The sequence below is a fragment of the Molothrus aeneus genome, chromosome 5 (genome assembly GCF_037042795.1).
Source record: "Molothrus aeneus isolate 106 chromosome 5, BPBGC_Maene_1.0, whole genome shotgun sequence".
Lineage (NCBI taxonomy): Eukaryota > Metazoa > Chordata > Aves > Passeriformes > Icteridae > Molothrus > Molothrus aeneus.
Genome location: NC_089650.1, coordinates 4,649,168 through 4,664,046, shown reverse-complemented (window position 1 = coordinate 4,664,046; position 14,879 = coordinate 4,649,168). Strand labels below are relative to the sequence as shown.

Sequence of the window (14,879 nt, the reverse complement as noted above, 5' to 3'; positions counted from 1 at the left end):
TAAAATCACAGAACCACAAAATCAATTAGGTTGGAAAAGACCTCTGAGGTCATCGGTTCCATCTTGTGACCAGACACTGCCTTGCCAACATGGCACTGAGTGCCACATCCAGTATTTCTTAAACACCTGCAGGGACGGTGACTCACCCTGGGCATCCCAATCTAATCACCTTCCTGTGAAGAAATTATTCCCCGTGTCCAACCCGAACCTCCCCTGGTTCAGGTTAGGACTTTGTGCTCTTATTCTGTCACTTGCTGCCTGAGAGAACAGGAGAGCCCCCATCTTGCTACAACCTCCTTTCAAGTCTAGCAATAGAGTCCTACTCAACTAATTACTATTTAATACAGCCTTACACTTCAACGTAGCTCTGTCTAGAGCAATGCTTACCTGGCATTCAGTACAGATGTCCTTCCTGACACATTTTCCTTCCTAACGTGCCCAGTCACGGTGCCAGTGCCACGCTCAGGCTTTGGACGAGCTGAGTGTGCTGGGGTGCCTGACCTTGGGGCGCTTTTTAAAGTCTGGAATTCTAAGAAACAGAGCCATTCTGATTCATGTTTGTGTCATGTTGGCTTCCCACTAGGAATAGTGTTGGGAAGAAAAGAATGACACACAAATATGTAAATTTCAAGGGAAGAAAAGAATGACACACAAATATGTAAATTTCAAGGAACTGAAGTTTCTCTTTCCTGAAGCTGCTTTGTCTCTGCAAAGTCAGCACTGCCCCAAGCAGCACTGTCCCCCTCTGTCCCTTCTGCCCAGTGTGTTTGTTTTTTTGAGAAATCACTGTGGGGTTTTTTATATCCGTTTGTTTCTGGTATCTGAGTAATATGGATCATATATTTATATAGAACATGTGAATAACCAGAAAGAGATGTTATCTCTGGCTTACAGAAAGGCATGTGATTTCTGCACCTGAGACATGCAGAAAAGCACCCTCAGCAGGTTAGGAAATACTAGTTTATCCACTTTCCTGGTATCCACAGGCATTCATACTGTTACCAAGGTGCCAAGGCCAAATGGCATTTTTTCCAGAGCAGGGATTTTTTTTTTTTTTTGTTCCTTATTTTGAGTGCTTGTAAAAAGATGCAGGCTAAGGAAGGAGGCAACTCTTCATCATATCCCTCAAGTAGTATCTATCAATGAAGCATGAGGCCCCTTCTTTCCTGTGGCTCCAGGAGGAGATACAGCCACACACCAGCACTGTTGCTTTCACCCACTATAGGGTCATTTTTCTGCTAACTGCTCCATTGCTGCTGATGCTTAGGATTTAAAGCAGAAAAATACACTCAGGACCTGCTGGAGTTCTTAAGAGATGTGTGGCCAGGTAGAATCCTTGCAGGATTAGGTATTCATTCTCCAGTATGTGTGACTTAAAAATGCAGTTGCTAATTGCTGTCACAGCACTGATGGTGAGGACTCTTCAAAAAAAACCCTATAAAACATGAGGAAAGCCAGAATGGCAGGGGGATTGGAGGAATGACTTTCCCTTAGTTATTTTTCCTGACAAGTTACATTCATTGTCTTTAGCCAGGCTGAGTCGCTTATACAAGCTTACACAAGCTCCTGCAGCTTATACAGGAGGGCTGTTTAAGATAAAATATATCTGCTGCTGCCAGAAAGAGGCTCTGCACACTTCTTGATGAACCCACTGACAACCTTCCTCCTCTGCTTCTGAGGGAACATTCACCTTCCCACCTCGGTAATTTCCTCACCTCTGCACGGAGGGGTTGTGGTTCTGTGCCAAGGGGAACTCGCAGGGTAGGTTAGGCAGCTTCCTGGGCATGGAATGCCACTTGTGGAAAGGGTCAGAGGCTTCTGGAGGCTACTTTCATTATCTAGGGAAAAGGAAAGCAGCAGCTGCCACCAGGCTGAGCTCCTGGGGTGGGGTTTACTTGTTACAGGGTCTTTCCCTGGTGCAATTTCAGAGCTAATCTGTGCAGGAGCACTCATCTTGAAGGGCTGGCGTAGGTTTTGCCCAAGCTAGGAACAGATAAAGCTCTTCCTGGCCCCACTTTCCATCCAGAGTTTGTACAACAGCAGAATGTCTTTGTTCCTAATGGGGATTGAGAATTAACAAATTTGCAATATAACTTAAACACGATAAAGTGTTGGAAACTATGGATGTGAGCCTCCTGTGTCCCAGAGTCCAGCAGCCACTTTCTAGACATTCCATTTTTCTTCTGGCATCAAGTGAGAAATTCTCATGACTGGCCTTCTGACAGCAGAAAGATCCCCCATCCCTGGGTAACCACAGCTTTCTCCCACTACTATTTTTAATCCCACTACTATGGGGGAGAGCAAGGGACCAAAAGAACAGGAAGAATTGTAAGGTTTGAAACGTAAGCAGTGAGCTACTGCCCTGCTGAGCTGCACAAATGAGAGCTGTCATTCCTGCCACCTGCAGCACAGCCTGCTCACCCAGCCCCCAGGCAGCCTGCAGGCAAGGGGAAATCCAAGGCTGTCATCCTCCCGCTGCAGTAATAGGTTTCCTTTTATCACACCACCATAGGAACACCAGGGTTTATCCTTTGTTTTTTTGTTTTTTTTTTTTTTTAAGAATGGTGGAGGGTCAGGAAAATGAAACACATTGTTTGGGATTTCCCCGGCTGGGAAAATGAAACACATTGTTTGGGATTTCCCCCATCATCCTGTGTAAAACTTCTGCTTCTTAGAAAAAAAAAATTTTTAAAAAGTCAACACAGAGGCATTGATGTAATTCTCCCCATATTATCCTGAATGCTGCTACATGACCATCGGACTACACCAGATGTTCAGGCTAGTACTGCAGGCTGAGGAAGTGAGCTTCAGCTACAAAAATGAAATCCTAGTTTCTATAACCCAATTTATATTACCTTCATCCCTTCTTGGCTATTTGTAGTAACTTCACTGAGAATCTGAAGAAACAATGTAGAATATGCACAGGTACTGGGGATGTTTGTTGATTTTTTTTCATCAGATAATCCAGAGTGGCTGAGAGTGAGTCAGCAAAAGAGTAATTGAAGGCAGGCACTTTAACACCCAGATTTATCTCTAGATCACCTCCTCTCACGTCCTTATCAATCATCAACCAAAGAAGTGACATCAGAGGAAAGAAACAATAGCGCCACCAGCAAAAAAGAAAAAATAATTAATGACTTTATTTTTTTTTTTTTTTTTTAGTTCAGTTGGCCATCTGAGGTGCTAAAATCTCAACACCAATGAAGCAAGTGTGCATAAAAACAAACGATAAAACACAACCAAATAGAAGAAAACAGGCTGGAACAGAGTTGGTTTTGTACAGGTAGGGTATTTGCTTTTCTGTTAACGCTCCATACATGCCAACCGTAAGCGCCTTGAACAATCTGAATATCAGAGTTCACGTTCATACAAAAGGGCAGATGCCAAAGCAACTCCCTTTGCCTGGAGTAGACTTCACACACACACGCATGCACCCACAGAGTATTGAAATTACTGCAATGCCATCAGAACATGGCATCCTCCCTTTCACATCTGCTTTCAGTCACATCCTCATCTGCCTGCTACCCCGCCTAGTAGTAGGCATGTACAGGCAGGGTAGCAGGGTAGCACAATACAAAAGCAGGAACTTTTTGAAAGCTTCCCATCTCTGTTACTTTGCAAAGGTCAACAGCCAGCGATCTCTTTCTCTGTGAATTATATACAGACTGGTTTTTAGTATGCTTTAGAGCGCTCTTCCTTGCAGACAGTGACAACTGAAATTCCCATTGCAGCTTTTCAGTTTGCACATGGGAGGTTTTACAATGCAACAACACCTCTCTCAATCCACCGGTGTGTGGTGTAAACACTTAATGGAAAACTCATTTTAGAAGAATGTTAACCAAACAAGGTGTAGCTGCTCACAAAAGGGAACTGCCGGCTGCTCTAGATCATGCTGTCTAGACCACTTAGAATACTTCATAACGTTCAGGATTAGGATGTATAAAAATATTAAAACCCACCAGAGTGCACACAAATGTGGTGACTAGCTCTACGCAAGCACCGTGTTCTAACAGAGGCCTAGGCATTGCACAAAACTCAGATTCTCGACCATGGGGGTAGCCCAAGGATCCACTGGTGCCTTTACATACAAACAAATATTTACAGAAAATGCAGAGACAGAGAGAGAAGGACAGACTTTTAAAACTTGTGGTTTGCTCTAAAATATGTTCAGCAATGCAGTTTATAACATGCCCTAGTGAGACCAGGGGGTATTGATTAACTGAAAGAAGGAATATGTCTGAAAGTTGGAGCTGAAATGTCTTGTCACCTCCCCAAACATTAGTTCTCCAAAGCTCAGAATTTTACAGCCAGTTGTGACTTTTAATGAGAATATGGTTAAAAGGAACAGAACAGTTAAAAAAAAAAATGATACTGTGAAAACAGCAGATTAGTTGTTCTGGCAGTCCTCACTCCCCCATCTCCATTTACCTCCTGGGCATTTCCTCCCAGGAGCTGGTGTTCCCCTCCCTTTCCCGCAGGGGGCTGAAGGGCTTGCCCCATCCTCCGTGTGCCCATTTCAGAACCAGCACGGCTCAGGTTCCAAGCTCAGCTCTCTTCCCACCTGCTGCCGGGATGAAGCACAGCCAGCCCCGGGTCAGGACCGTGTCACCTGGGGACAGCCACCCTTGTGTGCCCACGTCTGGGGAGCTGAGGGTCCCCTGGTTCTCCTCACACGTGAAATGGACAAACGTCATCGAACGCACGTGGCTGAGTGTGCGCTGCGGGCAGCGCAAAGAGCTACAACATCCTGCTCGGATTCGGATACAAATAAGGAATCTTGTGCTCACAAGAACCTTCTTCAGCTTTAAAAATACAAAATTTGAATTAAAAATATTCAGAGAGTAAAAAAACCCACTATCTGATATGCAAGTCATATTCTTAAAGTGCAACTGAACAGCAAATAACAAGTTGTGCCTTTTACAACCATTTTGATATAAAAAGGCCTTTTAACATTCCCTTTTGTGTATTTTAATAAATTTGTGTGTGCGATGTTAGCTCTTTGTTTTCATTCTCGCTGCTGGAGGCCTTCAGCACAACCCAAAGAGTTTAGGGTTAGAATATGTGGGTTTTCTGTGCAATAAGGTATTACATCCTGAAGTGATCTCCCTCTTCAGCATTGGAAAGATCTGGCCAATGTCCCTCAGCATGAAAGGGAAATCATCTGCTGTTTCTTCTTCAGGACTTCTTTTAGTTCTACAGCTCACATTCAATGACCTTTTGTTACAAGTTAGATGTGGTCCATATATTCAGTGCACTATAAAATGGTCTGAGGCCAATTCTCTGCACGAGACAATTTACAGTAAACTTTCCATCTTTCTTCCCTCTTTCTGCACTCCAGCTTCCAGTTGCCCCTCAAATGCAGACTGTAAACTATCATTGCCAGTCTCACTTGGGCAGCAGGCCCTGCACCAGCAAACAGGAGGGAATTCTGTTTGTTAGACATCCTGCTGGTAAAGCCAATGCTCTGGGATGCTGGAATGGCAGGTACCACTTGCTAAACACACACAGTTATGAAGTAGCACTGCAGCTGCCTGTCTGTCTGCTTGGTTTCACAAGTATCTGGAATTAATTTGTAATGCCTTATGTGGAATAAAGGGAGAACACTTTGGGTGGAAAACAGGGGTTTCCACAGTTAGCAACCAGCACTGCTCAGAGTCCCCATGGACACTCCTACCCATTCTCCCTCAGCCTGGGGCATTCTCCCAAGTCAGAGGTGAATTCAAATCATAGGCCTTGGCTTACAGGAGACCCCTCTGAAGGAGGTAGAGAGCCAACAGAAAGAAACCTTGCAAACTTCTGTGCCAGGGCAAAAGACTGAAGAATGTTCAGCCCTGCTGGGGTGCCTCGCACCGGCAGTGTCAATCCAAGCTGGCAGAGTCAGTAGGCTGTACAAATGTGCTTGGGAATGGGACTCGTTCTCAGAGACTTCAGAAAGCAGCCTTGGTACTTCTTGAACAGGAAAAGAACACAGTCTGCATCCCAAGGAGGGAAACCCTCTGGACACATCGTGTGAAAGATGGGACCCATCCCCAGTGCACGGTGCTGTTTCAGCTCTGCAGGATAGGTTAAGGACACGGCTTGCCCGGGGAGTCTGTCCCACAGGGAGTGGGGCTGAGCTGCTCAGTGCACATCCTGCTCATCAGTCATCGTGTGGTTACAGTCACGACCCTCCTGGCTGAAAAGCAGCAGATTCACTAACTGGGCCAAAAGGAGCTTCTTCCAATAGATGCAGCAGGAAATGTGCTGGTTTTGTTTTCATGGAAATACCTCAAACTGTATCAGGACCGTGAGGATCCCCTCTTTCAGTGAGGAAGAGACATATGGGATATTTCTACCTCACAGTTTTGGCTTTCTTGTTATAAAAATGTAAAATTTAAATAAATATAAGTTTGTTAGTCCAAAAGAGAGAATGTGGGATGTGGAAGAAAAGGATGCTAAGAACACAAATAGATTATTAAACTCCATGAGTGCACAGGATTTTTTCATAGATGAAAACTCCTAGGGCAGGATGCATCCATGGGTACATAAAGGCTGCCCTTGCTGTGAAGCAGGGACCAATCCGCAGTAGTGTCTTTCTCTAACAGAGTTAAAACACTCCCTCCACAATCAAATATGTGTAACAATCAAATTATTATTAAGAACACTAATAAATAGCCACAGGTAACAACGTCCAGTAATTTTGAAGTGGAAGTTGTAGGATGCAGCAGGCACACACACCCATCACTCGTCCATTTTTTTTCCTAAAAGATACAAAAATGAATCTTCTTTCAAGTATTAAAAAAATAAGTTAATTGACATAAAAGGGTCAAAGTGACTGAGGGCCCAGGCAGGTCTTAAGCTTTGTTTCCAATGTGCAAAAACAAAATACAGAGAAAAAAAAATAAAAACACTGAAAAGTCTTAATGGTGGTTCAGTCACTTAAGGGCTTCTCCCTTTTAGGGGGCCTAATAACCAGGGAATGCTGCCTGGGAACACCCCTGCCCCAGCACACACTTACCACTGTCCCACAGCAGTATTTTCCAGTGTCAAAACAGTCACAATAAAAACAGAACAAGGAAGCCCACCAGCCTCTGAGCTGTGGCCATGAAGACTAAGGCCAGCAGTAGCTGCCTCTCCAGTGTAGCAAAGCAGGTGGGCATCTTCCCTCTCTCTTCTGCTCCCCTTGTTCCCCACAAGAAGATTCAGGAGGCTAAGGTAGGGAAAGAGTCCACTGATGCCCACTTCTCTCCAAAAACCAAGAGGCAGAGAGTTCCATCACACATAGCGGTATCTTCTCTGTCTTGTATTTCTTCATATCCATGCATAAGGATCAACTGCAGGTTTCTTTGGTGGGGAGGAAGACTAAAGCAAAGAAGGTGTTGCCCTGGGCTTCTGGAGCTCTCTTGGACAGCTGACTCCACTGCTACAGGCTGCTGTGGTTTTTCAGGAAAGGTTGCTACTTTCCTCCCTTTTATTAGAACTGGTGTAGTAAAAATGGGAAAGGAATGGACTGCCTTAAATCCAATGTAGTTAAGGGTACTCCTTCCCTTAACCTCCTTCCCCACACATGGATTATTCCCCCCTCCCTCCTACCACACACAAAATATGGTCCATCGTACAGGACCTCAAGGAGACTCCACAGTCTCAACTCATTTCTTCAACTTGGCTTGCAGACATGTAAAACTTAAGCTTCTGGAACCAACACACTTATCAAAAGGCTTCTGAGTGCTTCAAACCAAATCCTTGCATGCTGTTGGACCTTCCAGAGGTTTCCCCTTCAACATCTTCCTATCCACGAAATTCTGGCAAACTCAGGGTAGGCCAACTGGACAACACAGACCAGCAGAGGTAAATGTGCTAAGCTCAGGACCAGTTCAAGCTAAAACCTTTGGAAAGCATGACTGCCTCCAGGTCCTTGTCTTCTTCTTTTTCTCGAAGCCTCTGCTCCTCAAGGAGAGCCACAAGGGAATCTCTCTGCTCCACTACTTCAAGCATTTCGTTCAGGATCCTCTTCTCTTCTGAGAGCTCCTCATCTGTCTTCAGATGATCTACAGAGATATCAGGAACTATGAGCATACACAAGGCTAGAAATACACACATACAATCCATGAAATATTCCCTTTTCCTCTCACCTTCTACTGCCATCCTCTCACGGAGTTCCTGCTGCAGTCGACTCTGCCTGTCTTCCAGTTCTAGCTCCCGAGCGCTAAAAGGAAAAGAGCAGAAATCCAAGTTCCAGATGTAATAAAATACTGCATACATTGCTTCATATTCATTCTCAGCTTCTGCTCCCTCTCTAGATATCTGCTGTGCATTTTACCAATCTTGTTTGGAACAACTCTTCAATAACTTAAGATATATAACTGTATTTTTAAAAGCTTTAATTGCACTTTTAGCATTTCACGTTATTTGCCTGAAGCTAGGAAGTGCAATGCCAAAAGTGGAGCAAACTAAATATACAGCAGAGTCAAAGAGCAAATAAATCTGCAATGCCTCTACATATCCCCTGCTACTTCCCACTCTAAAACAAAAGTTACTTATTAACAAATTACTTATTACTTAAGGACACTATCAAGCTATTGCAAACACCACCTTGGGACTTTTCTGCCACTAAGGCCAGCAGCTTCCACATTGCTGAGGTGAGCTGACACACTCAGAAATTAATTTCAGTGAATTTGCACAGAAATTCACTGAAACAGAATTTGGGGGGAACAGAATTGGGGGAAACAGAAAATGCCCCCAATTTCATTAACAGGAAAACACCCTTACCATCTGAGCCCATGTGAGAGGCACTGGGGTCCCACTAGAGGCAGAAAGGAGAGCCACAAGGCAAGGTGGCTGAATTAAATTCTTTTGGCTATACTTAGAAGAAAACTTTACCAAAACCAGGAGTCCCACGTTATTTCTGCATAGCTCAAAAACACTTTCACAAACAGGATGTGTTTTATACAACAACAGCATGAGAAGGACCCACATCCCTGTACTTCTGCATGTGCACAAATAATTGGAACTTTCATCCCTTACCAATATTATTCTTTCTTCTACCACTCCTCTAAAATGTACTTTGGGATTCCTATCTCAGCCTAAGAGGCTGCTGACCTCTTGGCCTTCCAGGGAAGTCAATACTGACAGATCTTCCACTGCTATTTATGACAAAATCCCCACTTTTTCCACATTCACTCACAATATCATCAGTTCAGACTCGTAGCGAACCAAGGCATTCTTCTCCTGCACCAGCTTGAACCACTCCTGCATCAGCTTGGGGTCATCCTTCTTACCCATGCCTGCCAAGAAAGAAACCTGGTAAATTTTCAGGTAATGCCCTGCAATCCTTACAAGCCCAAACTGCAAAAACAACAATGGGGCAAAATGTGCAAAGAAAGCCGAGCAAGATGCTGCCAGAGCACTCCCAAGCCGGGTCCGTTCACTTTGCCTACAGCACTCAGCTGAGTGGAAGTCACCTCCAAAAGGATTCTCTTGTCTTTGGAGCCTACTTTTTTTTTGTTTCTGATATTCTTGTGATTACTTGTTTCTTCCTCACTCTTACTGCAGAAAGCCCCAATTTCTATGAGTATTTAACTTTTCCTTTCATTAGAAGAATTTTATAGATGCTCATGCCAGCTACTTAAATGTATGCTCATCAGAAAAGGATTCAATTGCCACTCCATGTGTTTTACCTTTGTTTTCTTCAGTTACATGTCCTCTAGTTTTTTTTTTACTAGCCAAAAATAACATCTTGTCTCTTCTTTTTTCAACAGTTAAGTAAATATTTTCTGACTGCTCCTCCTAGCCACACATATCTATTAATCTTGAAGATCCCCCTGCACAGTGAACACAGAAACTAATTCTACTGTACTGCATACCAGCACTAGAAAGAAAAGGAACCCCCAGACACATTTGCTAATATGAAAAAAGAATAAAGAAACCTTGGGCCTTGACCACCCCGTACAGAACTCTTTGCCAGTCCTTTTATTTTAGAACAAACTCCTAAACTAACTCAATAGTCCACTGATGAGTTTTGTGTCTGTCAGGAGTCATGTGGAATAAATGCAGAATGCTGTTCCCAAAGCCTTCTGTTGATATTTAGCAAACACAAGAACTTACCAAGGAGGCTCCTCCTGGCAAGCTCTTGGTCTGGGCCACTTATTCCACATTGAACCACCTGCACCTGAATGCTGTGATTAACACCAGACCCCATCAAGGCCAGTGGCAACATTGCTGCCTGTGTGGCAGTAGAAGCAGGAGCAACGCCTCAAATCAGGCTGAGCAGCACTTTTGGATTGCTGCATCCCATCAGCTTGCACTCCACGTGCCCTAGGCATCCCAAGGTAACTAACACCCCTGTCTCTGCTTGTTATTGTGGATAGGTACTCCCTACATAAGAACAAAAACTCCCAAACAGTCCATCTAATGCTAAATTAATCAAGCAGCAAGCTCACTATTCAAACTCTACGACACAGACACAGCACAAATACCACATTAATGGCTACTTAATTCAGACCCATACCACATTAATGGCTACTTAATTCAGAGCCATGCCCTGCCTCATCTTCAGTAGTCAGAGAAGCGCTGCCCTGCAGTTACACAAGGGAGAGCCTACAACTCCTAGTAAGCTGCAGCTTGGGCTGCCTTTGGAAATGTGTCATAGCAGCCCCTGGGGGAACACCAGGCGGGGCTGTACCACCCTAAGAGCCCCTGAGGACTTGATAGCAGTGTGTTGCTCAGTTCCAAGCATTCCTTTCTGAGCATCTCTGCACAATATGCCCACGTGGCGACAGGAGAGGGAGACTGTACATGCAGATGTCCAGTGCTGTGGCGCCATGAAAACACTGGGAAGTCTCCCCTTCCTTTCCAATGCCAGGATGTATAGAAAACAAATGCCTCTAAGAAAAAGCCAAAAACACAATGCTACTGACCTATGGAATACGTATTTTTAAACAGCCAATGAGTAGAGGAATAATGGGAGGACTGGAAAGGGAGCACTGACAACTGATGTGAGGGAGCACTATGGAAAGCAGATAAGTGGTTAGCAAAATTACACCATGAACACACATAAAACAACCCCTTCCCCATGCCTTGGCAATGGAAACTCTACAGCAAACTCCATTTGGGATAGTTAAAGAATGCACTCAGCAAGACAGATGAGGGAGAACTAGTCTAACTTAAGGTCTGTTGGTTTTTAAAGTTCACGGATGTTTTTCAAATCAGTCCTTATAAAGACACAGTATTCCTTTAATCCCTATATGCTAATTAAAAGGCTGTATTTAAGGAAACAGATTGTCATTCCCTTACCCCACCTTCCAACATGTTTCAGGAGGACTAGAGTATTTGAAGCCACCAAATGAAAATAGAAACTTTTGAGTGTGACACTTCTGGTCCCACAGCTGCTGCTCATTGTCCCTCCCAGTCACCGCACCTTCTGTTGCACAGCTGGGACTAGCAAAAGGGATACTGTACCTTCAACAGCTTGCCACAGGCTCAGAGAAGCTGGTTACCAGGTAGCTATAGACAAGGTTGGCTTGGGGACACAGCAAGAAAAGGGCTGGGGGCCCTGTGGTCACTAGCTGACTAGTCCTGCTATGAGAACCCAGCTGTGGGCAGGAGGACAGGGGTGTGTGAGGTTACGTTACCTTCATGGGCACAGCAAGGGCAGAAGGAGAGAGGTCTACGACGTGGTGTCCCGCCATTGGGCTCAACTTCAATAGGACCAAACGAGGAAGAGGAAGAGGCAGGAGAGGAAGAGGAAGTTGGAAGTGGAACGGAAGAGGAGGAAAGGGGTGAAATAAAAGACAAGCAAAGGACAAAAAGCATAAGAGTGAGAAAGAAAGGAAACACAAGAAGAAAAAGAAAAGAAAAAATACAAGAAATGGAGAAGCAGAAACAAGGGATACAGTCTACAGATGAATAATGTCCCCTAATAAGCACAGATAACAGGTAAGAGGTAGACTGAGGTACTGGTGAACTCTTACTGAGCTGTACAAATACCAGGCAGGAGGTTACTGTTACTGCACTTTTCCTAATGTACAGTTTGCAGGTGCAAGGTCTTTAACCAAAAGCTTTGCAACCCAGATGTTAGGATGAGTAGAGACATGTATTTAACTTCTGCTGATAAATGTCAGATTTCAAGCAGAGTTATAGTAAGTCTCACCTGCATGCATAAGACACCAGCTGTAAGCAGCCACCCTACCTTCAGCTCTATCAGGACCATGCTCTTATTACCGTGGCAGCATCCACTGATGGTAAAAGTGTCCTTTGTAATGGAATAGAATGTCTTCAGACAGGGAACACCACAGGGAGAATCTGATTACCATGGAACCAGCCTGCCAGGGTCTGTTGTGTCAGTATGGTGAGTACACAGGTACCCCACCAGATTGCTGTGCTTAAGGGGGAAAAGGCTTTTACACAGATAGTGGTTCACATCAGGGTCTGTGGGGGCAGTGACCAGCTGAGGACTCTGCAGAGTTAAACCAGTAAATTTAAAGCTCTCCCTTGGCATTCTCATTCAACAAAGCATTTTAAGGCTTACAAGTCCTGTTAGTACCAGTGCCTTACTGAATCTTTATCATCTTTTCCATCAGCCAGCGAAGGACAAGCATTTCTCATCTCTCAAAAGGTTCAGCCTCTTTAACACCAAGAATTTGCTTTTCAGTGGTACTTAACGTTACAGAGATAAACAGTACGCAGTAACCAATATCACTAATAGTGACAGGAGAACGTGCACCAGGGGGATGATGAACTCTGAAACATCAGAGCTACCAGAATGGAACACTTTGGGCTCAGGGCACAACTGCATTTATAAAGAGGAGGCATTTCTGTGTTGGGAAAAGGCATAAACTCCAGAACAACAGTATGGTAAGAATAACACTCATTTTGGAGAAGTCAGCAGAGTTTGATGTTTGTGGTTCACAGAAAGCTCTACAAAATTAGAGTACCAGTGGACTGGGAAGGCTTTAGAAGGGACCATCACAGAACTAGACCAGCACATGGATGACACACTGGAGCAAGAGGGAGAGCACACCAGCTTCAAAGCCCGTGACTGAGCAGCAGGGCTTTCTCAGAAGAAGAAACCTCTGCACTGGAAGCACGAAGGGGCAACATCAGGAGAGGTGCCACAGCTGGCCATAGGACAGCTACAAATAAAGCACTGTACCAACAACATTGAGAAAGCACCAGTACATTAATTACAGCTGTTCTGAATTTTCCAATTTCTTCATTAAAATACTAAGGCTTTTTTTCCTACAACTGCCATTTCACAGATCAGGTTACAAAAACAAAACCAAACAAGAAAAACCCCAAACCACAAAGGTATGGTGAAGAATATGCTTCCACACAAAGCAGAGCATTTAGTGCATGATACTTGGTAAATATTTTTTATTTCCCATCCTATTTTATTCAAATTAATTCTTTAAGCTAAAAGCTTTAATACTCTAACTTGGTCTAACCAGTGTTTTGATGGTGGCCAGGGAGATGGAGATTTAACTATGGAAAAAATCCACAAGGCTTGAGATTTCATTCAGAACAGGGGGCTGGGGGGATTTGATACATTTCAGGCCATGAACATAGAGACTTGGTGAGGAACTTCCAGTTTTCCATATTTGAGCTGAAAGGAGATACCCAGTATGTGAAAATATCATTAATCTCATTGTGAAATGGCCATACACTGCTAGCTTTGTCATCAGCAAGCAAGTGGTCTGATACTAGGAGAGGATACCAGCTTTGGTCTCCAGTAAAAAGCCCCAGCGATCACACAGCACCTGACTAATACAGAGCTCACTCCCCACAACTGCAATTTCCTCCCCTGCTCTTAGTTATCTTCCCACTCTTGTCTAAAGAAAATTTGTCCTTGAATCAAGTTACAAAGTCCATGGTATCTACACTAATCCTGCTACTACAAAAGTCAACATGTTTTTTCAGTAAGATAATAAACATAACCTTTGCAATTAAGATCCTTTCCAGCTACTCTAGATGTAAATTACAGTTAATTAAATTGGTGAATACAGGTTATGATCATTGCAATTCTTTTGAAACAATTTCTGTCCAAAGTAGGATGATTAGCAAGGCTTTAGAAAGTCTTCCTTATGTATTGGAGGATCCTTAACAGCAAGAACAAAGTGCAACCTTAAAGTTTACTTCCCATGGTTCTCTAAAGCTTATTTTATGGCTTATTGCTCCAAAAGCCATTACTAATCCTATAGTAAATAGTATTATTATAATTATTTTTATTAATATTATTACATTGTTTAGAGAAGAGAAATCACCACCTCCCAGTCTCATTAAATTACAAATAGGATCATCACTGCAAGACAATTTTTCTGGATGTGGAGCCAGGGCCAGATAGGGAAAAACCCATTTGTTGTGCAAATTAGAAAAACCTCAACAAATCTAACCTCCCTTTCTGTTTAAGTCCCCTTCACCACCAAAAATATACTGACACAGGTATTCATCCACAACATGGAGAAGTTCTGGCAGCAGCAATACCCACTGAAGCAGTTTGTTTGGAAGGAGCTGAAGGGCAAGAGAAGAACCATTTCTATAATCTCCCCTTCTTAGGGTGCTGTGCTGCCAGCAAGTAAGGTGTGGCTATATAGCCTCTGGACAGAAAATTCCCATTTTTTTCACCAGAGGGATAAAGCTGCCAACTGACTATGTTAGTCATGAGTTGCTCCCTTTCAGTGCCACAAGCCAACTTTTCTTTTGTGCAAAGCCTTGTAAAGCAGCCCAAGCTGCTTGCAAGCCAGAGCATGGTTTGAAGGCAGGAGCTGCAGCTTATTAAGGAAAGGAGTTCCTAAGCACACTGAACATTCTCAAGATGCAGAAGCTCTGCCTTGCACACCAGACACACCCCATTAATAAACTGACCAGAATTATTTTGCTTCTGTGTAAAAAAGCCACAAGAATGA

At 43.7% G+C, this 14,879-nt stretch overlaps 1 protein-coding gene across 1 annotated transcript in view; it reads right to left on the bottom strand.

The window, feature by feature from the left end:
* Positions 1-3,122: 3,122 nt before the first annotated feature.
* Positions 3,123-14,879, bottom strand: part of MICAL3 (microtubule associated monooxygenase, calponin and LIM domain containing 3) — a 160,398-nt gene continuing 148,641 nt past the window's right edge. Inside the window, exons 39-42 of the mRNA XM_066550226.1 lie at positions 11,610-11,675; positions 9,164-9,263; positions 8,112-8,185; positions 3,123-8,027 (exon numbers count right to left, since the gene is read on the bottom strand). Of these exons, the coding sequence (XP_066406323.1) occupies positions 7,843-8,027; positions 8,112-8,185; positions 9,164-9,263; positions 11,610-11,675 (425 nt within the window). The 3' untranslated portion in view covers positions 3,123-7,842. The remainder of the gene's footprint in view (positions 8,028-8,111; positions 8,186-9,163; positions 9,264-11,609; positions 11,676-14,879) is intronic.